The sequence below is a fragment of the Glandiceps talaboti genome, chromosome 4 (genome assembly GCF_964340395.1).
Source record: "Glandiceps talaboti chromosome 4, keGlaTala1.1, whole genome shotgun sequence".
In the NCBI taxonomy this organism is placed as follows: Eukaryota; Metazoa; Hemichordata; class Enteropneusta; family Spengelidae; genus Glandiceps; species Glandiceps talaboti.
Genome location: NC_135552.1, coordinates 27,004,853 through 27,027,939, shown reverse-complemented (window position 1 = coordinate 27,027,939; position 23,087 = coordinate 27,004,853). Strand labels below are relative to the sequence as shown.

The window sequence follows — 23,087 nt, the reverse complement described above, 5'->3', positions numbered from 1 at the left end:
ACAGATTCTGACAAGTATTAATTACTATAAAGTTATCTGCTTGCATAATGTGATGGCACTGTTCATACAGCAATGGTACGGATATGTGACTGCTTTTTCTTTCAAACCTTGTATGCAGGTACATAATATACCATATACAGAGTCTTGCATATACTTGTTGATTTGATGTAATATTTTAGGCAGTCATAATGTTTTAAACTTTACATGCCCTTATCAGCCATATAACTAAGTAGTTCCAGAATGCCTCTGCATGTACCATATATATTCTGAAATTTTTGTTTTCTCAGAGATTCCACTTCCCAAATTTGATGTTATTTTGATGAAGTTTTACACAAAGACTGTATATATGTACACCATGGTTTACATTTTTAGTTCAAGTACTTCCAAAACATGATCTAAACCCAACCCCCCTTCTGCCAGCTGATACCTGTAAATAAATGATAACCAGCAGGGACTGTATGATATCCTGATTCTTCCATTGTAGGTGATCTGCGAATGAAATGGTAACCTGAAAGGTAAAATAGCTCATCAAATGTATTCTGTGTTGGACCTAGATGAAACATTAACACAATGTACATATCTCTGTTGGGCTCTTTCATTTTCAGTATTGATGCCACCAGAATAGAGACAATTGCCAAATATGTCAATGATGACCACGTCAAGCCAAACAGCACGATGAAAAAAGTTGTTGATCAATCTGGAACCAATCATCTCTGTTTATTTGCTATAAGAGACATCGCTGTCAATGAAGAAATACTATACAACTATGGAGAAGGGTTAGACTTGCCATGGAGAAAGGTATATAATTTCATACATACACAGTGACCAATTTCATGTGATTTCATATCTCAACTCGCCAATTTGTCGATCCTTTGTAAAATGATTATTACTTATCAGCATACGTAGGAATACTGCGACACAACTGACAACATATATCATTCTCAGCATCGTATTAAAGGAAAGGTCCAACTTTTCCCACTGGTCTTTAAAAATGTCTCAATCTTTCCTGATTATTTCTGGTTATTTACTTCATTTTTAGTGTTCAATCATGGATAAACAGGGTGCAAAGGAAAAGCGACTCAGATGCAACTTTTGTGACAAAGAGTGTACTGATGAAGGTGAAAAAGAAATATGTCGGCAGTGGCATTTACAAGGTATGTGATATTAATAATTGTTTAATCAGAACTTTGGGGTTTGCTATTCAAACTAAAATTTAGTCTAGTGTATGTATTCTGAATAAATTATCCATGTATATAAAAATATAAAGATTTTTAAATGGTTAAAAACAATGCATGTAGGAAACATTGCTATACACAGGGAATGGTAACATGATGTGAAAATGTCATCATAAGAATACTAGAAATGATCAATGTTATGGAATTGTCAACCTGATGATGCAAGTCCGTGCATCAGTTGATTGGGTAATGACGCTTAATTACTATATGAATGGAAGATTGAAAAGCGTAATATTATAATTTTGAAAATGAGGTCCTATACAATTGTCAATAAGCTTTTGGTAGGAGAGAAACGATAATACCAAACGCTTGTGGATAGGCTAAGTATTCACTTAAATTTACATAGAAATATCACACAAAAATTTGTGTGCTGAAAATATCTTCTTATTTTACCCCCGAAAATGTCCTTTATATGTTTCACTTTGCCGATCAAACTTGCATGCTATTTGAAAATCTGCCATAATAACATCACAAGTTTGTCACCCAACTCAAATGACATGTAATAGCATAGGGCTGACTTCATCAACTGGATACCTTGAAGTCATCCAGTTTAAACTACATGCAATAACATCGATCTCAGTACTCTTATCAACTTGGATACCTTGAAGTCATCCAGCTTTTAAAAACTACATGTACATGCAAAAGTTGCATAAATCTGACTCTATCAACATGGATACCTTGAAGTTATCCAATGCAATAGATGCCTTGAAGTCATAAAGTTCAAAACACATGCAATAGCTGCATAGATCTGATTTTATCAGCGTGGAAACCTTGAAGTCATCCAACTCAAACTACAGGCAATAGTTGCATGGATCTAACTTTATCAGCTTTGATACCTTGAAGTCATCCAACTCCAACTACAACAACATACAATTATAGAATAGATCTGACTTTATGAACTTGGATAGCTTGATGTCATCCAATGCAATGGATGGCTAGCTTGAAGTAATCCAGTTCAAACTACATGTAATAGTTGTATAGATTTAACTTTATCAAAACATCTAGTGGACTGAGCAATGGATGCCTTGACTCATCCAGTTCAAACTTCATGTTACAGTAAAAGTTGCATAGGTCTGACTTTATCAACTTGGATACCTTGAAGTCATCCAATGCAATGGATGCGCCTTGAAGAAGTCCAGTTCTCGTAGTTGTATTGATCTGACTTTATAAGCTTGGATACCTTGAAGTCATCCAATGAAATGGATGCCTTGAAGTCATCCAGTTCAAACTATATGCAATATTTGCACTGAACTGACCTTATCGAAACCATGTTAGACAATAGGATTTTAAACGTACAGTACCGTATCCATACCGTACTGTAGCATAGTGTACAGTACTTCAACCATACTGCACAGTGTCAGTACATTACTGTTTCATTTTTGTGGCTTGTACTGTATAACCTCTCAATTTCAAACATCGTGATTTAAATGCATGAGTTTAATAGTTACGTACTTGACAGGAGACACTTTAGTACTTAGCGACTTTCCCCATAGGGTCCTGATGTGTGTAAGCTATACCTTAAAAATGGTAGTAATACTAGGTACTGATCACACACCATATTTCAAAGTAGTAATTTTATTACCTTAGTTGCTAAAAGCAAAGTAGCTGTATATGTAGTATGTACAACAAATATTATACTTCACCATTTAAATAGATTTCAGAGTGGAAAGGTAATGCTATGTCTTCCAAAATGCTTCATAAAGAATCTTTAGTTTGTTTGGCATGTGCATGTATAGTTATATATAACATTATTTGTTTTCATTTTATTAGGTTATCACATTTTGCCTAGCGGGCCATACCCTGTGAAGGTAAGTTCTCTCTGACAATTTGAAGTTTTCTATACTGTAATACTCAAACATGGGTAATTGCTGGCTTTATCATGAATTATGTAATAGTCCAGGCTTTTTCCCCACACATTATCATATAGAACTATGAATTAAGTAGTAAATTTTGAGTGATATAAATACTTCACTTACTATAAAATCTTCGAAATTTTCTTGAACATTTGATAATGTATTGTGGGTATGATTTCTTTTTTTCTGACTAGTTTTATGTTTGAAAGACTTAAAAGGTGTCAGGAGTTGAACTAGGGTTTTGTCACTGTTTGGGAAGTTAATGTATCAAAGCAATATTTTAGGGAGGTAATTCAACCTGTCACATGGCAGATCTTAAATAAAAGTAAATATTGATTACAAAGTAGATATGACAGCTAGTATGTCCTTATATATTAATGTATCTATAGATTTGTAGACCATTAGAAAATGATTAATTAAATTTATGTAGGCTTTAACTTCATTTGGCACAGAATACATAATAATAAGGTGTTCAATAGCTACCCTGCATCCACACACTTAATGGCTGGGTATTCACCTACTGTGGTGTTTGCAATATTTAGCACATAATCAATTAACAGTGAAATCAACCATGATATATCACATGGTACATGACATTTTGTGGTCCTTTAAAACTGTGTTTTCTTCTTTTGATTTATTGCAGGGTGGAAGATGGAGTGAAAAAATCACATTTCTTCGAAAAGTTTCAAGTTTGAAAGAAGTAAATACAATTAAATATTGCAAAAGCAGTCTCATTGCAGCTGGAAGGGCAAAAGTCTTCCTGGGATTATACAAAAATGAACATGCAGTGGCCATCAAACGAATTGAGAGTGATGTAGTTCAATGTGATGAATTGGCAATTTTCAGACTGTTATCTGACAAAAGTGTACCTGCTCTTGACAATGTTTTGCCACAGATTCATGTAGAAGAAGATGATGATTTCACTTATCTAATTACTCCATTGTGTGAAGGCAATGTGTGCGAGTTAATAGAGAAGAAATTTTCAAGTGACTTGCCAATCACTGATCTGACCACAGTCAAATGTCTATCATTATGTAAGGACTTCTTGACTGGTTTGAATGAGCTGCACAGAATTGGAATTATACACAGAGATATAAAACCAGAGAATCTTCTAATAGGTGAGTAAAAAGCTGTCCTAGCTATGCTAGTTATCAGAAGCCACAAAGTGACTTGGTAGACTTATAGATTGGGCTCTGTCCGTCCATCCGTGTGTGCGTGTGTCTGTGCGTCTGGTGTCATTTCTCAGACATGACTGAACTGATTCATCTCAAACTTGACACAAGAACAATACACTGCGGCTTACACTTGCATAACAAATAATTTCATGATACGATCCAATATGGCCACCAGTCGGCTATTTTGTCATGATTTTTTCATGTACACTGCAGATCTCGAGGCAGCATTTGGATATGAGTGGACTGATTTCTTTCAAACTTGTGCCATTGATTTAATGCAGTTTTTTAGTGACACGTTTGTATACTTGTCTAGTACACGTACCATCATATACAATACCATAAAGTGTTAAACTTAGCAGTTTTTGATTTTCAATATTATTGTAAAGTTTACACTCATTGGTCTGCAAGGTTGTTTTCAAATGATGGGACAGTATTTATAATTGTACATTGTCACATTAATGTTTGCCACAGTAAGAGTACAAAATAATGGTTGTAGTTTCTTACAGCTAACTGTTTTTCAAAATGTTTTGTCTCTGTAGATATTTCTGGGAAGTTAAATATCAGTGATTTTGGTATAAGCAAACGTCTTAACTTTGGGAGAACAACACTGACAACATGCATTGCAGGTACATGTGCATGGATGGCTTCTGAAACATGTTTATCATTCCTCTCTGGATGCGCCTTTCAATACAGGAAATCAACCGATATCCAGGTAATACATATTCATGTTTGAATACAATTCTTAAATGTGATGTACAACATTTTTTAATTTCCACCAGACTTGATGTACTGGTAGACTGGAACCCAGGCATATATGTATCAATTTGGTGCTGAAATTTTGTTAGTCCACGCCAGACAAAGTCCGGAATTCAGACTTATGGATTGGGTTCCATCCATCCATCTGTCTGTCTGTGCATGCATGTGTTTGTCCAGAGCCATAAATTTCTCAGACATGCCTGGAATGATTTGTTTCAAATTTGGTACAAGGATAACCCACAATGGCATACATATGTAGTCACTTAGTTTCGTTGAACATTTATATATTCCATATTGTATCAATACATTTTCTTCTTCTAGTTGAGTAAGTATATCTTCAAACAAGAGTATTTTTAGTTCTCAGCATAAAGTGGTATGATTATTACTTAAATCAAGCTAATTAAGTTCACATCTCTGTCAGGTTGCTGGCTGTGTGTTGTACTACATTATGACCAGAGGACATCACCCTTTCCAGTCGACTTCCCCTTATAGTGAAGATTTAAATGGCCTCAGAGAAAACATCATAAAAGGCTGCTACAACATTGAACGTGTTTGTGCATTTCCAGAGTTCAAGGTATTGATTGATAAAATGCTTGCTGCTGACCCAAAAGAAAGACCTCTGAGTGGAGAGTGCCTTCAAAACTTCCTTCATATTCAATCATTATATGAACACACAGCAACAGTGGTGAGTCACAGAAATTTTAGCATTTTCATGTCTTTTCAAATCAAATCAAATGGATAGTTTATTTGAAATGATTTGCCTAGGGGAAAATAATTTGCACTGAACTTGTTTTAGTGAAGCCTGTTATAAGCTTTTCTATATTTAGGGTATTTAAAGGGCATCTAGGACGTGACTTAAGTATGATCTGAATCTTGGTCAGATATAAGTTTCAAAGTGTTTATATGTTAATGCTTGAAAGAGTAGTCATGTGATGTTTATCAGATCTGTCTGAATGGGTTGTGTGTAAAAGTTTTTTGTAAGGCATTTGATATTCACTGCAAATTAGGTTGGTACTATGAATGGAAAATCAGAAAAGTTCTTAAAATATCATTTTTCTGAAACATGGCATCACCTTGCCATCTTGGCACTAATTACATGACTTGTGTGCATTGTACGTTTTGATGGGGGGGGGGGGGGGGGGGGTAAGTACTGTGTGCGAGGATTCTAGGACAATTGCACAACTGCCCCCAGACAATTGCCCCCATGAAAAAAACACTTCAATGCATATAGAAAAATGTGACAGCAAGTATTATAGATTAACCGAGTTTGTCGTATCATTCTGTTTCACTTAGACATAGTCATCATAAATCAACTTGGTTTTTCTTCTCTCGCTTTGAACAAACTCAATAATGACTGACAAGACGATGCAGAACACTCTGACCATGTTGGTGACTGGCAAGCAATATATATCATTTAGGTGTGAAAAACTAAAAAAGTATGTGAATTATGGCGGTAAGGGGCGTCATCGAAATCAAAAGCATCGTAATTACGCGTCGCTACGAGTAAAGACTAGTAACTACTAGTAGCTACGATGTACTACGAGAAACGGGAGATAATGAGGTGTTCAGGTTCATGAATAACTGACAATAGATAATAAGTTTACATTTCTTTGTTTCCCTTAACGATGTCGTCTTTACGCGTAGATACACGTAATTTTTTTATCGCCAACACACAATAGATAGTGATTCTCACCTTCCATGTTTCCAATGATGACATCGTCTTCTATCGTAGTTGATCATAGTTTGTCATAATTTTCGATCGTCAAAGAAAACCACGTACTCAGCCAGTAATGTGCTGATGAAACTAGTACTGCACATGTTTTTATGAGTGCAAGTTCATGGGCGATATTCATTAAAAAAAAAACCAATAAGATATGCACGAAATCAAAGTTTCAATATTCAGTACAAACTAACAGTACAACTTACAAGCTCACGCTTGGCGGCCATGGTAGGGCCAAGAAATGCTGTTGAATTTCCGGGTTGCGGAAGTGCAGTTTTGACTTTTATATCATCGAATAACGGGATTTGTTTTATATATTCTAAAACAACAACTAATTTTTTATGTTTCTCAGTACAGTAACATTCCTAAATGATGGGGTTGAGTTGAGAAATCGCAATGTTCGGCAACACGTGGCGTGATGCATGATGTCGGTAGATATATAAACATAGAGACGCAAGTGATGAACGTATTCAGTTATTCGTAGCCCGAAATTTCGTTATATAAATGACGTTTTTCCTCAAAATTTTGAAGAAACAAAACGTTTTTAGGTGACTTCTAAATCAATCAAATCAAACGATATATTAATGCGAGACAAGCTTTAGTTTTTAATTTGTTTTTGTGGACAATGTTCGATTTCGACTGACGAATCCTGCGACTAGAATCTAACACGATCAATGCACCGTTCAGCAGCCAGACGAAAATGGTCGACATGTTTGTTGACCAGCCGAGAAGTGCATAAGGAACTTGTGAGGCAGTCCGAATAAATAGATGTAAAATCCGACGTTTCGAATAAAAATTCTTCTTCAAGGTATTTTTAGGCAAGACATATTAGGTAAACATCTGAATATATCTGAAACACTTAGTTGACTTACTAGCCGACTGTACGAATGCCATCGAATGAATAACATTGAAAAAAGTAAGCGTGAAACTGATTTGCGCACAGGAAAGAAAATCTTTTTGTTTCGTTATTTTTTTCACGATGAAGACTACGCGTAAATGGTCGTAGTTTGGGCTCATGAATAACGGACAATAGGTGTTTACTTTTTATTGTCTACTACCTAAAGTACATGAATATGCGTTGAGACTTATGAATATTCACCGTAGTACATCGTAACTACTAGTAGTTACTAGTCTTTACTCGTAGCGACGCGTAATTACGATGCTTTTGATTTCGATGTCGTCCCTAAGTTAAATCATCATGCCAGCTTTTATAATTGTCGTAACAATAATCACAGACAATAGAGTAGAACGTGTTAATGTGAGTATAAAGTACGTGAATTACGGCAGTAAGTTAAAGCATCATGCCGACTTTTATAATTGTCATAACAAGTATCACAGATGACAATAGAGTAAAACATGTGAATGTAGTGAGTATAATCATAGACAATCCTTTGTCTATGGTATAATGTACGCAAATTGCGGCGGTAAGTTGTTGACTGTGACTTTTATGAATGACAAACTCGGTTAATCTGTAATGCTTGCTGTCACATATTTCTAAATGTATTTAGAAGTTTTTTTCATTCGGGGGCAGTGGTATGGGGGCAGTTGTCCTGTTACCATGCACAAGGAAATGGAAACAAATATTTGTGTGTGTGTGCAATTCCAATGGTTTACTTGATGAGTGACCCTTTACAGACAGTGCTGTAGCTTAAAAAGATAATTCTTCATTGACTTTGAATCTTTTTCAGAACACTTGTGATGTAGTGGGTGATTCAGGCCTTGACACAGCTAGTTGTACCACTGGTATTATAACAGAATGTAATGAAGACAGGAAAAATGATGCCTTGGCTGCCTTAGAAATGTCCAATACTGTTAAGGAATGTCTTGATATTACTGAAGATGCTGTCTGTTCAGAAGAATTAACATATTCTCCTCCTGAAAGCAGTTCATCAAATCCTGACAATTCTCTACTTTCATCATTCTGTGACTCGTCAAAGAGTGGATCACCAGTGGGAGAAGCCCAGTTCTGTGGCAAAAATATGACAGTGACTTTCTCTGGAAAAGAGCTTACAGATGAGCTAGCTGATCCAGAATGTGTAACCATGGATTCAAATGAGAGGGAAAATGCTGTCACTGTGGAAATGGATACCTATATACAGAGCACATCAGTTATCTCCCATAATTCTAGGAAGACAAACCATGGTACCATTACTGAAGCAGTCTCTTCTGTGTTTCAAAAAGACAGACTGAATATAGAAGATCCAGTTCATCCACTACCACAATCAAACAGCTCAGAAATTGAATCACAGTTGAGGGAAATGGTGACTACCTGTAGCAACGAAGTCACTGGTATAGTGCCAGCTGATACAGAATGTGTAACCATGGATTCAAATAAGAATAAAAATGCTATGGAGATACTAAAGTGCCTGTCTGTGGGGGTAGTTCATCCCTATGATGATGCCACTAATTGTGATGAAAACCTGGTGAATTCAGTGATATTGAGCAGCGATGGTGACACAAACCTGGTGAATTCAGTGATATTGAGCAGTGATGGTGACACTGGTACTGTTCACAATAGCCTGTATCCTAGCGTTATTGTAGCCAATGATATCTACAGTGATGGTGATCACATCTTCAGTGACCATGATGGTGATGACAGTGTCAATGACCCAGATTATCATCCACCTCAATCAGATTCAGAAGACATAGTGAGTGACTCTTCAGAATCACTGCAAGATCAGATGTCCACACCAGCCTTAAAGAATATAATTGATCAAGTTTGCAGTAAGTTGGATGGTGACAGTGTCGGTGACCCAGATTATCATCCATCTACATCAGAAGGAAATATGCAGAGTGACTGTTCAGAATCATTGCAAGGAGAATTATTCACACCAAGTGTAAAAAGGAAAAAGGAAGGGACTCGCAGTGCATTGACAGTAAAGCATGCCAAAGCTAAAACAATGTCAGGAAAGAGAATATGGGACAGAAAGCACTTTTGCGTGTACTGCCATAAGGAAATGGGAAATCTTTATCGCCACTTTACACGCATACATTCTAAGGAAACTGATGTGGCCCATGCTCTGAGTTTTCCTTGTGATTCCTTTGAGCGTGTGAAAATGTTGAGAAAACTCAAATATAAAGGTAACTTTCACCATAACTACCAAGTGGCAAAATCTGGAAGAGGGGAAGTGGTGCCATTCAAAAGACCATCCCAAAACTCTAAAAAAAACGGCACAGACTACTTACCTTGTAAAGCATGTCTTGGATATTATTCAAAAAAAGTGATAGGAAAACACTGGCAAAACTGTGAGTTTGCCAAAGAAAAGACCAATGAAATGGTAGGGAGAAAAAGGTTCCAGAAAGCAGCATCATACTTACTTCCTGTAGCAGACAGTGCAAGTAAACTAATGCTTGAAAATGTTTTGCCCAACATGAGACAAGATGATGTCACTTTTGTTGCCAGAAATGACCGGTTGATTATGGATTTTGCTACAAGGACATATGAACGAAATGCTCATCTGAAGAAGAACAAGACATTTGTGTCTGAACGAATCAGAACATTAGGCCGACTATTAATCAAGATGCGGCAGATAGATAGCAGTATTTTGCAGTTGGATGACTGCATACATCCAGCAAAGTTTCAAACAGTTGTACAAGCAGTACGATCTATGGCTGGTTATGACGAAGAGGCAGCAACATATACCACACCCTCCCTTGGGTTAAAAGTTGGATATTACCTTAAAGATTGTGCCCAGATTGTTATAAGTCATTCAATCCAAAGTGAGTCCAAATCAGATGAAGACAGGGCCACCAGATTCATGGATCTCTATCGGCTTGAGTGGGAAAACAAAGTCTCGAGCCATGCTGGACATACCCTTCAAGCAAGGAGAGCAAACAACACTAAACTGTTACCATTAACAGAAGATATTGTGAAACTCACGAATCGGTTACAGGACATTATGCAAAACACTGCCAAAAATCTGAGAGAGAAAACCTTGGTTGAGGGATCATGGTCGTCGTTGTGCAAGGCAACCCTGGCACAAGTGATCTTGTTCAACAGACGTCGTGAAGGGGAGGTCTCACGGATGCTATTGACCACATATGTAAAGAACAAAAATCAGTCAGCTGGTGAAGATGAGGAAATAACTGCAAGTCTGTCTCCACTAGAGAGGAAACTATTGAATCATTTCACCAGGATAGAAATTCCAGGGAAAAGAGGTCGAAATGTGCCAGTTTTGTTAACTCCTGAGATTAAAACCTGTGTTGACCTGCTTTGTCAAACAAGGTCTGAAGCAGGTGTACACCCAAACAACCCATATCTGTTTGCAAGGCAGTACGATTCCCTCGAGTGTCACAGAGGAAGTCATTGTCTTCGACTTTATGCATTTAGTTGTGGTGCCAGAAGTCCAGAGAGATTGACCTCAACTAATCTTCGAAAACATGTGGCCACAATCTCACAATTCCTTAATCTAAATGACACTGAATTGGAAATTCTTGCTGGCTTTCTTGGACATCGTATAGGTGTCCATAGAGAATACTACCGCCTACCTCAAGCAACGCTACAGGTGTGTAAAATCAGCAGACTCCTTCTGTCACTGGAACAAGGAGATCAGAACATATTTAAAGGAAAAACACTAGATGAAATAGGAACAGATGGTAAGCTGATGTTGATTTCATTGCAGTTACTGGACATGTTTAATTAACCTTTAAAATTTACTAAATATGTACTTAGACTGTTTACTTCACACACACACACACACACAATGTTGATTTTGCTGCTATAGTGGGCTTCATGAGTAATACAAGTCAGTTGCAATAATTGTTTTAGATTTTTTTGTGTTGCTTTGTTTCTGTACACAGAAACTATATTTGGCGAACTCAGTGTAGGGATTTAAAAATCTCAATCTCATCACTGGAAATTAATGTTATATTTGGGATTCCCAGGTGGCATTGCATGCATGACTTTAACCTTCAAAATTAACACTTTCAGGAGTAAAAACCTTCCCACCAAAATTTCTTGAACGAATTTGTTGTGTTCTCACAGTTTTAATGGATTGGAAACTCTAGTTAGCCTAAAATAAATGATTTTTTTGTGTCTGTTTCTTCTGTTGACATCTACTTATACTTATTTCATATATCAATTCTTATTTACAGTTGTGTTGAATGAAAATGAACTAGGTGAAGCTTCTCAACAGGAAAGCATGACTGAGAATGACCCACCAGTGCTGATGGACAACAATTATGCAAAGCCACATGCATGTAAGTTATATCAGTTCAGTCGTTATTTTTCTACATTAAAGCTCAGTGGTTATCTGTTATGCAGTTTGCCAGTTTTCCACATGTTTAAAACAAGTATATAACTTATAATCAGCAACTTAACCATTTCTCTCTCTCCATTGTTCATTCCGTCTCATTTTTTCCACTTGCATGCTGCAGATATTTGAGGTAGATATTTTGGTCCATTTTAGTTCATCCCAAGATTCTACATTTGAAACCAACATTATGGTGGTAGTCCAATCTGTTACATTCATTGTACTGTGTCCACAACCATGGTAGTTTTGACAAATACAACCCCTGTGTAGCGTGTGGTAGTTTTGACAAATAAAACCACTGGGATGTGTAGTGTGTGATAGTTTTGACAAATACAACCACTGTGTAGTGTGTGGTAGTTTTGACAAATACAACCACTGTGTAGCGTGTGATAGTTTTAACAAATACAACCACTGTGTAGTGTGTGATAGTTTTAACAAATACAACCACTGTGTAGCGTGTGATAGTTTTAACAAATACAACCACTGTGTAGCGTGTGGTAGTTTTGACAAATACAACCACTGTGTAGTGTGTGGTAGTTTTAACAAATACAACCGGTGTAGCGTGCGTTAGTTTTGACAAATACAACCACTGTGTAGTGTGTGGTAGTTTTGACAAATGCAACCACTGTGTAGCGTGTGATAGTTTTGACAAATACAACCACTGTGTAGTGTGTGGTAGTTTTAACAAATACAACCGGTGTAGCATGTGGTAGTTTTAACAAATACAACCACTGTGTAGCGTGTGGTAGTTTTGACATATACAACCACTGTGTAGCGTGTGATAGTTTTGACAAATACAACCACTGTGTAGTGTGTGGTAGTTTTAACAAATAAAACCGGTGTAGCGTGTGGTAGTTTTGACAAATACAACCACTGTAGTGTGTGGTAGTTTTGACAAATACAACCACTGTGTAGCGTGTGGTAGTTTTGACAAATACAACCACTGTGTAGTGTGTGGTAGTTTTGACAAATACAACCACTGTGTAGTGTGTGGTAGTTTTGACAAAGCCACTGTGTAGTGTGTGATAGTTTTGACAAATACAACCACTGTGTACCGTGTGGTAGTTTTGACAAATACAACCACTGTGTAGTGTGTGGTAGTTTTGACAAATACAACCACTGTGTAGTGTGTGGTAGTTTTGACAAATAAAGCCACTGTGTAGCGTGGGGTAGTTTTGACAAATACAACCACTGTGTAGCGTGTGATAGTTTTGACAAATACAACCACTGTGTAGTGTGTGGTAGTTTTGACAAATACAACCACTGTGTAGTGTGTGATAGTTTTAACAAATACAACCACTGTGTAGTGTGTGATTGTTTTAACAAATGCAACCACTGTGTAGTGTATGGTAGTTTTGACAAATACAACCACTGTGTAGAGTGTGATAGTTTTGACAAATAAAGCCACTGTGTAGTGTGTGATAGTTTTGACAAATACAACCATTGTGTAGTGTATGGTAGTTTTAACAAATACAACCGGTGTAGTGTGTGGTAGTTTTGACAAATACAACCATTGTGTAGTGTGTGATAGTTTTGACAAATACAACCGATGTAGCATGTGGTAGTTTTAACAAATACAACCCCTGTGTAGTGTGTGATAGTTTTAACAAATACAACCCCTGTGTAGTGTGTGGTAGTTTTAACAAATACAACCACTGTGTAGTGTATGATAGTTTTAACAAATACAACCACTGTGTAGTGTATGATAGTTTTGACAAATACAACCACTGTGTAATGTGTGGTAGTTTTAACAAATACAACCGGTGTAGCATGTGGTAGTTTTGACAAATATAACCACTGTGTAGTGTATGATAGTTTTAACAAATACAACCACTGTGTAGTGTATGATAGTTTTGACAAATACAACCACTGTGTAGTGTGTGGTAGTTTTAACAAATACAACCACTGTGTAGTGTATGATAGTTTTAACAAATACAACCACTGTAGTGTGTGGTAGTTTTAACAAATACAACCGGTGTAGCATGTGGTAGTTTTGACAAATATAACCACTGTGTAGCGTGTGGTAGTTTTGACAAATACAACCACTGTGTAGTGTGTGGTAGTTTTGACAAATACAACCACTGTGTAGTGTGTGGTAGTTTTAACAAATACAACCGGTGTAGCGTGTGGTAGTTTTGACAAATACAACCACTGTGTAGTGTGTGGTAGTTTTAACAAATACAACCACTGTGTAGTGTGTGGTAGTTTTAACAAATACAACCGGTGTAGCGTGTGGTAGTTTTGACAAATACAACCACTGTGTAGCGTGTGGTAGTTTTGACAAATACAACCACTGTGTAGTGTGTGGTAGTTTTGACAAATACAACCACTGTGTAGTGTATGATAGTTTTAACAAATACAACCACTGTGTAGTGTGTGATAGTTTTAACAAATGCAACCACTGTGTAGTGTATGGTAGTTTTGACAAATACAACCACTGTGTAGTGTGTGATAGTTTTGACAGATAAAGCCACTGTGTAGTGTGTGATAGTTTTGACAAATACAACCATTGTGTAGTGTATGGTAGTTTTAACAAATACAACAGGTGTAGTGTGTGGTAGTTTTGACAAATACAACCATTGTGTAGTGTATGGTAGTTTTAACAAATACAACAGGTGTAGTGTGTGATAGTTTTGACAAATACAACCGATGTAGCATGTGGTAGTTTTAACAAATACAACCCCTGTGTAGTGTGTGATAGTTTTAACAAATACAACCCCTGTGTAGTGTGTGATAGTTTTGACAAATACAACCACTGTGTAGTGTGTGGTAGTTTTGAACAATACAACCACTGTGTAGTGTGTGGTAGTTTTAACAAATACAACCACTGTGTAGTGTATGATAGTTTTAACAAATACAACCACTGTGTAGTGTGTGGTAGTTTTAACAAATACAACCGGTGTAGCATATGGTAGTTTTGACAAATATAACCACTGTGTAGCGTGTGGTAGTTTTGACAAATACAACCACTGTGTAGTGTGTGGTAGTTTTGACAAATACAACCACTGTGTAGTGTGTGGTAGTTTTAACAAATACAACCGGTGTAGCGTGTGGTAGTTTTGACAAATACAACCACTGTGTAGCGTGTGGTAGTTTTAACAAATACAACCACTGTGTAGCATGTGGTAGTTTTGACAAATACAACCACTGTGTAGTGTGTGGTAGTTTTAACAAATACAACCACTGTGTAGTGTGTGGTAGTTTTAACAAATACAACCGGTGGTGTGTGGTAGTTTTGACAAATACAACCACTGTGTAGCGTGTGGTAGTTTTGACAAATACAACCACTGTGTAGTGTGTGGTAGTTTTAACAAATACAACCGGTGTAGCGTGTGGTAGTTTTGACAAATACAACCACTGTGTAGCGTGTGGTAGTTTTGACAAATACAACCACTGTGTAGTGTGTGGTAGTTTTAACAAATACAACCACTGTGTAGTGTGTGGTAGTTTTAACAAATACAACCGGTGTAGTGTGTGGTAGTTTTGACAAATACAACCACTGTGTAGCGTGTGGTAGTTTTGACAAATACAACCACTGTGTAGTGTGTGGTAGTTTTGACAAATACAACCACTGTGTAGTGTGTGGTAGTTTTGACAAATACAACCACTGTGTAGTGTATGATAGTTTTAACAAATACAACCACTGTGTAGTGTGTGGTAGTTTTAACAAATAAAGCCACTGTGTAGCGTGTGGTAGTTTTGACAAATACAACCACTGTGTAGTGTGTGGTAGTTTTGACAAATACAACCACTGTGTAGCGTGTGGTAGTTTTGACAAATACAACCACTGTGTAGTGTGTGGTAGTTTTAACAAATACAACCACTGTGTAGCGTGTGATAGTTTTGACAAATACAACCACTGTGTAGTGTGTGGTAGTTTTAACAAATACAACCGGTGTAGCATGTGGTAGTTTTGACAAATACAACCACTGTGTAGCGTGTGGTAGTTTTGACATACAACCACTGTGTAGCGTGTGGTAGTTTTAACAAATACAACCGGTGTAGCGTGTGGTAGTTTTGACAAATACAACCACTGTGTAGTGTGTGATAGTTTTGACAAATACAACCACTGTGTAGTGTGTGGTAGTTTTGACAAATACAACCACTGTGTAGTGTGTGGTAGTTTTAACAAATACAACCGGTGTAGCGTGTGGTAGTTTTGACAAATACAACCACTGTGTAGTGTGTGGTAGTTTTGACAAATACAACCACCGGTAGTGTGTGGTAGTTTTGACAAATACAACCACTGTGTAGTGTGTGGTAGTTTTGACAAATACAACCACTGTGTAGTGTGTGGTAGTTTTGACAAATACAACCACTGTGTAGTGTGTGATAGTTTTGACAAATAAAGCCACTGTGTAGTGTGTGATAGTTTTGACAAATACAACCACTGTGTAGCGTGTGGTAGTTTTGACAAATACAACCACTGTGTAGTGTGTGATAGTTTTGACAAATACAACCACTGTGTAGCGTGTGGTAGTTTTGACAAATACAACCACTGTGTAGCATGTGGTAGTTTTGACAAATACAACCACTGTGTAGTGTGTGGTAGTTTTGACAAATACAACCACTGTGTAGCGTGTGATAGTTTTGACAAATACAACCACTGTGTAGTGTGTGGTAGTTTTAACAAATACAACCGGTGTAGCGTGTGGTAGTTTTGACAAATACAACCACTGTGTAGTGTGTGGTAGTTTTGACAAATACAACCACTGTGTAGTGTGTGGTAGTTTTGACAAATACAACCACTGTGTAGTGTATGATAGTTTTAACAAATACAACCACTGTGTAGTGTGTGATAGTTTTAACAATGCAACCACTGTGTAGTGTATGGTAGTTTTGACAAATAAAGCCACTGTGTAGCGTGTGGTAGTTTTGACAAATAAAGCCACTGTGTAGTGTGTGATAGTTTTGACAAATATAACCATTGTGAAGTGTATGGTCGTTTTGACAAATACAACCATTGTGTAGTGTATGGTAGTTTTAACAAATACAACCGGTGTAGCGTGTGGTAGTTTTGACAAATACAACCACTGTGTAGTGTGTGATAGTTTTGACAAATACAACCACTGTGTAGTGTGTGGTAGTTTTGACAAATACAACCACTGTGTAGTGTGTGGTAGTTTTGACAATTACAACCACTGTGTAGTGTGTGGTAGTTTTAACAAATACAATCACTGTGTAGTGTGTGGTAGTTTTGACAAATACAACCACTGTGTAGTGTGTGGTAGTTTTAACAAATAAAACCACTGTGTAGTGTGTGATAGTTTTGACAAATACAACCACTGTGTAGTGTGTGGTAGTTTTGACAAATACAACCACTGTGTAGTGTGTGAAAGTTTTGACAAATACAACCACTGTGTAGTGTGTGATAGTTTTGACAAATACAACCACTGTGTAGTGTGTGGTAGTTTTGACAAATACAACCACTGTGTAGTGTGTGGTAGTTTTGACAAATACAACCACTGTGTAGTGTGTGGTAGTTTTAACAAATACAACCACTGTGTAGTGTGTGATAGTTTTTACAAATACATGCAACCACTGTGTAGTGTGTGATAGTTTTGACAAATACAACCACTGTGTAGTGTGTGGTAGTTTTGACAAATACAACCACTGTGTAGTGTGTGGTAGTTTTAACAAATACAACCACTGTGTAGTGTGTGATAGTTTTGACAAATACATGCAACCACTGTGTAGTGTGTGATAGTTTTGACAAATACAACCACTGTGTAGTGTGTGATAGTTTTGACAAATACAACCACTGTGTAGTGTGTGATAGTTTTAACAAATACAACCATTGTGTAGTGTATGATAGTTTTGACAAATACAACCACTGTGTAGTGTGTGATAGTTTTGACAAATACAACCACTGTGTAGTGTGTGGTAGTTTTGACAAATACAACCACTGTGTAGTGTGTGATAGTTTTGACAAATACAACCACTGTGTAGTGTGTGGTAGTTTTAACAAATACAACCACTGTGTAGTGTGTGATAGTTTTGACAAATACATGCAACCACTGTGTAGTGTGTGATAGTTTTGACAAATACAACCACTGTGTAGTGTGTGATAGTTTTGACAAATACAACCACTGTGTAGTGTGTGATAGTTTTAACAAATACAACCACTGTGTAGTGTGTGATAGTTTTAACAAATACAACCGGTGTAGTGTGCGGTAGTTTTGACAAATACAACCACTGTGTAGTGTGTGATAGTTTTGACAAATGCAACCACTGTGTAGTATGTGATAGTTTTGACAAATACAACCACTGTGTAGTGTATGGTAGTTTTAACAAATACAACCACTGTGTAGTGTATGGTAGTTTTAACAAATACAACTGATGTAGCATGTGGTAGTTTTAACAAATACAACCACTGTGTAGTGTGTGATAGTTTTAACAAATACAACCACTGTGTAGTGTATGATAGTTTTAACAAATACAACCACTGTGTAGTGTGTGGTAGTTTTGACAAATACAACCACTGTGTAGTGTGTGATAGTTTTGACAAATACAACCGGTGTAGCGTGTGGTAGTTTTGACAAATACAACCACTGTGTAGTATGTGGTAGTTTTGAACAATACAACCACTGTGTAGTGTGTGATAGTTTTAACAAATATAACCACTGTGTAGTGTGTGGTAGTTTTGACAAATACAACCACTGTGTAGTACTACAAAATGTTTCTCTTTGGGCTACCAAATGATGCAAGTGGTAGTCCAATGTACTGGGGCTACTGGGTACATATATTCCTGTGTCCACAAACTACAAATAATTTTCTTTGGGCTACCAAATGAAGCAAGTGATAGTCCGGTCTGTTAGATACATTCATACCATGATAATTTAGATTAGAGTAGCCCATTTTGCTATCAAAATAATGAAAAATTGAGCCCTGATGTTTCTTGCTATAATTGGTAGTATATCCATCACACTGAGAAAACAGTTGTGCAAATTATAAATGGGGTGTTTTAAAAAAAATATAATTTTGGAAATATTGCATTCGGCTTTTGATATCGATACTTAGGTACTACTTAGTAAGTTTATTCTATGCAAATAAAGTTGGTGTGTTCATTTATATGCAAATTGGGCAGTTTAAATATGAAAAATCTAGGAAAATGCCATAGTGTCACTTGACAGATTAAAGTTTGTGGAATTCAGAAATGATTTCACCAATTGAGGTTACAGATTGTTCGCCTAAAATTTGTGTTTTTTGTCAAAAATTTATATTTTGAGATATATTAGTGTTAATGAATAATTTGCATAATTAATGACTTTCAGTAATTAGGCTATATCTTAAGACTGCATACTTCAATTCCAATACCATTCGTTCATGAATACATTAACCATAACAAATTGTCTGTGTCCTATAAAGTTTGTTGATGTACCTAACATGTTAATAAATAATTTTTATAATTAATGAGTCTTGGTAATTAGGCTATAACTTTAGACTGCATACAATAAATTAGTACATACGTTAAACGTAACAGAGTGCACATCATGTGACATGTACTATAAAAGCTGTTGATTCCACCTAAAGAGCAAGTGAACAATTCACATAATTATTGTCGATACTTGGGCTGTGTCCAAAAAAGTTCATTACAATATTTTTTCATACAGTTTCAATGGGTAATTTGCGTAATTAGTGATTCCCTTACGGAAGGCATTCAGTTTAAATCTGGTTTTCATTACGTTTAATGAGGAGAGGATAATTCTAATGACAATAGGTTTTAGAACTGAAGTTTGGGCATAAGATTATATATTTATATTCCGAGGCTCATTCTACCTTGATAGATAATACAGTAATTGTACAATAACATGACACCTCTCTATCATTACCTTACTGACTGGTAGAAATTCTAGTTCTGTTTAACCCCTTCAGGACTAGAAACTTTCCCGCCAAACTTTTTGAACAAAAATTCTTGTTTCTCTGTAATTTTCAGACATGTATCAACTTTATATTGGATCAAAATTCAAGATATATTACTTCCTACTGAAGTAATATTCTTAAATTTCCCAAAATGTTCATGAAAATCAAGTTTTCGTATTATTTCATATTTCTTTAGGAATGGAAGGGTTAAACATTCAATCAAGGCTTTGATATATATATTGCTTCCTTTTTTGAGGAGCAAAAGGATCAAAACTTAAACGTTTCTAGTGTACGTGGTGTCTAATGCTATCAATGCACGAAGGACCTTCAAATGTGATTGAATTCATGTCTAATGTGATGTCAGCTATAGATACAGCCAAAACCAATGGCTTTTTATTGATATAATAGTCATTCAATATTAAGAAAATGTTTTATGTTTTTTTAGGTGGTTATATTTACAACAGGCATCATCAAGGAAGGCAGCTAGAGGAGGAAAACCCTTGGTGTCTCTGTATAATCATTTTTGTTGTGTTGAATTTCCTGACTTTGCTTCTTTTATCATTATTTTTCTTCTAATTTTTTTCACTAGCTTTGTTTTCAACTTTATTTTACAAAATTTTACATCTAAACCATTCTCACTTGATGACTTTAAATTTAATTGTTACCAGATGAAACAAAAAGGTATCTTAACATGTTGATAGGTGAGCCTTCAATTAGACCATTGTTTTCCCCTGATATATTTCCCATCACTTTATATCTTATGATAGTTACAGAAAGAGTAGTTCCAAGTGCAAAAAATATACCTTTGATTACATGCATTGTTTGGGTTTATGTGCTGTATTTAAAGATAGAAGTTTATACTGATTGACTATTTTACATGTCAAACTTGCAGTCAGCAAGGAAGTAAGTAAGTAAGTACAGCTATTTCCACAGAGTTAATATTAAATTCTGGCCATATGGTTGTCATTTTGCTGTAAATTTTACACAGTTCAGTTATTGTGTACCGATACAACTGCATCTCTCTGAAAGGTTGTGTGTGTGGTCATAAATTGAACAAAATTTGTAAAATTATATACTTCATAACAGAACATTGGCCATCCAAGCACTATGTCTGTCTACAGATTTTAATAACGATTGGTGTATAACTTTGGGTAGATAAATGTTTGTAGAGTATAAGTGATAATGTGAAGTCGTTTGAATGTAAGGCCAAAAATTTGACTTTTGATGAAAAATGTATATTTTGTGCATTTATTCATTGTTGCTAGCACTGTGTTATATTAAAATTAGGAATTCATGCCTATACTGTTTTTGACAATGTTTTTAAAACCCTGATACATGTTATGTACAAATGTACTGTACTTGTTTGGGACAGACCTCATAAGTAGCTGAGTGCCTGCTATCTACACTAAATATAAATTCTGCTTTTCATAGGGAGCAACTCACAATGACAATCGGAAAGAACTATAAAATCTGAATTTTGTTAAAAAAACATAGCCTTAATCAAGAATTTGGAGGTAATTGCACAATCTTCCTCAGCTGTCATTCTGAGTTGATCCCAAATTTTTATGAACTAGACTGCAGAATTTACACTATATGGGTGGGTATATTTACACTCAGTTTAAACTTGTTTCCATCAATTAGACCTTCCCTTGTTTTTGTACCTATCCTGGAAAGGTAATTTAAACCAATAACAATTCACCTATACATGTCAATGTCCTTGGTGAGTTCCGGTCATTTGGTACATAAATTGACAGAGTCATTACACTCAAAATGTATTTCGTAGTGTCTTTTAGGAGGCATATTAATGTCATAACAATGAAGTTATTATAAAAAGAAGCCATTCACAGTGGCCTGTTTTCTTGCTACTTGAAGGAAATTCTGCTAAAAGTACCGGTAGAAGATATTGAATCCCCCCCCCCCCTCCCCCCTAATTATCAAGATTTTGTTTTCAGAAGTAAGGATCTTTAATTGTTTTGCATACTGGTTGGTCCATCTGTCCTTTTTATGATATGTTTCTCTTCTATTTTCAGTTGCTACTAGACAATTCAACATTAGAAAACCTAAACAAAACAGAAAGTGGACCCCTGAAGAAGAAGATGCTATACATAGATCTTTGGAGAAAAATTATGCAGAAAGAAGAGTACCGTTGAAAGATGAGTGCTTGCGAGCAATTGAACTTGAACCCTCTCTTAGTGGGCGCTCATGGCGAATTATTAAAGACCATGTTCGAAATTGGCTGGTCAAAAATGAAGAAACTCAATACCACTGAATTTTCCAGTTTTGTACCTTGGATATTCCGAAACTGGGCTGTTACTACTAGTTTTGCTAAAATACTGACCATTCACTTTCATGGAGTCCTATTAATTCCTATTAATTAACTCATATGACAAGTAGTATAATGTCTAGCTGGAGACTACAGTCTTCTAGTGTGTGATATTTTACAACATGTCTAGGTTTTGACTACAGTCTTCTTGTGAGTGACATTTTAGTACTGTATATGTTTTTGTTTGAATCATGATTTCACTTGCATTGGATCATATTTTTGTTTTGGTCTTCAGTGTGCTATAGTATTGGTATACTCAGATACTTTTATGTGATGTTGACTGAAAGTTATTTATTACACCTTTCTTACATTACTGTTGTCACATTTAGTGTTCAGTTTGTGGGTTTATGATCAATAAAAAACGTTACAATTCAGAGTGGCATTAACCAAGAAAGAGTGTCTTTGGTACTCATTGATTGAATGTGTGTGTAATATTGCATATTGCAATTATAGTGAATGAGTTGAAATGTCAGGTAATATAAATCGTAGTTTTTTCAAAAACCAGGTTTGAATTATTGAATATACACATATTTATATAATTTGTAAGTATTATGTGTGTGCGTGTGAACATGTCCCACTGTACAAGACTGTGTCATCATTTGCATAATGTATTATTGGTTAATTAGACCTGACATTACCAATTTAATGCAAATAAACAATAAATCCCTTCCCGGAACACTATACATAATTGTATGTATATAACTCTTTATAGATATGTGAATGGTACAACCTAGTGTATGTAAAACCATACAGAGATGAGATGGTGAGCCTTTGTGTGTGTATACAACTCTTTATAGATATGTGAATATCTATTATACCATTCACATATATATGTGTGTACATATATATAAGTTTGTATACACAAGGGCTCACCATCTCATCTCTGAAGGGCTTACATACACTAGGGTGC

At 36.0% G+C, this 23,087-nt stretch overlaps 1 protein-coding gene across 1 annotated transcript in view; it reads left to right on the top strand.

The window, feature by feature from the left end:
* LOC144433636 (uncharacterized) overlaps nucleotides 1–22,843 on the top strand; it is a 36,048-nt gene extending 13,205 nt beyond the window's left edge. The window contains exons 5-13 of the mRNA XM_078121982.1: nucleotides 606–798; nucleotides 1,040–1,154; nucleotides 3,006–3,043; nucleotides 3,732–4,206; nucleotides 4,803–4,975; nucleotides 5,441–5,704; nucleotides 8,428–11,335; nucleotides 11,834–11,938; nucleotides 21,885–22,843. Coding sequence (XP_077978108.1) covers nucleotides 606–798; nucleotides 1,040–1,154; nucleotides 3,006–3,043; nucleotides 3,732–4,206; nucleotides 4,803–4,975; nucleotides 5,441–5,704; nucleotides 8,428–11,335; nucleotides 11,834–11,938; nucleotides 21,885–22,123 — 4,510 coding nt within the window. The 3' untranslated portion in view covers nucleotides 22,124–22,843. The remainder of the gene's footprint in view (nucleotides 1–605; nucleotides 799–1,039; nucleotides 1,155–3,005; nucleotides 3,044–3,731; nucleotides 4,207–4,802; nucleotides 4,976–5,440; nucleotides 5,705–8,427; nucleotides 11,336–11,833; nucleotides 11,939–21,884) is intronic.
* The last annotated feature ends 244 nt before the right edge of the window (nucleotides 22,844–23,087 follow it).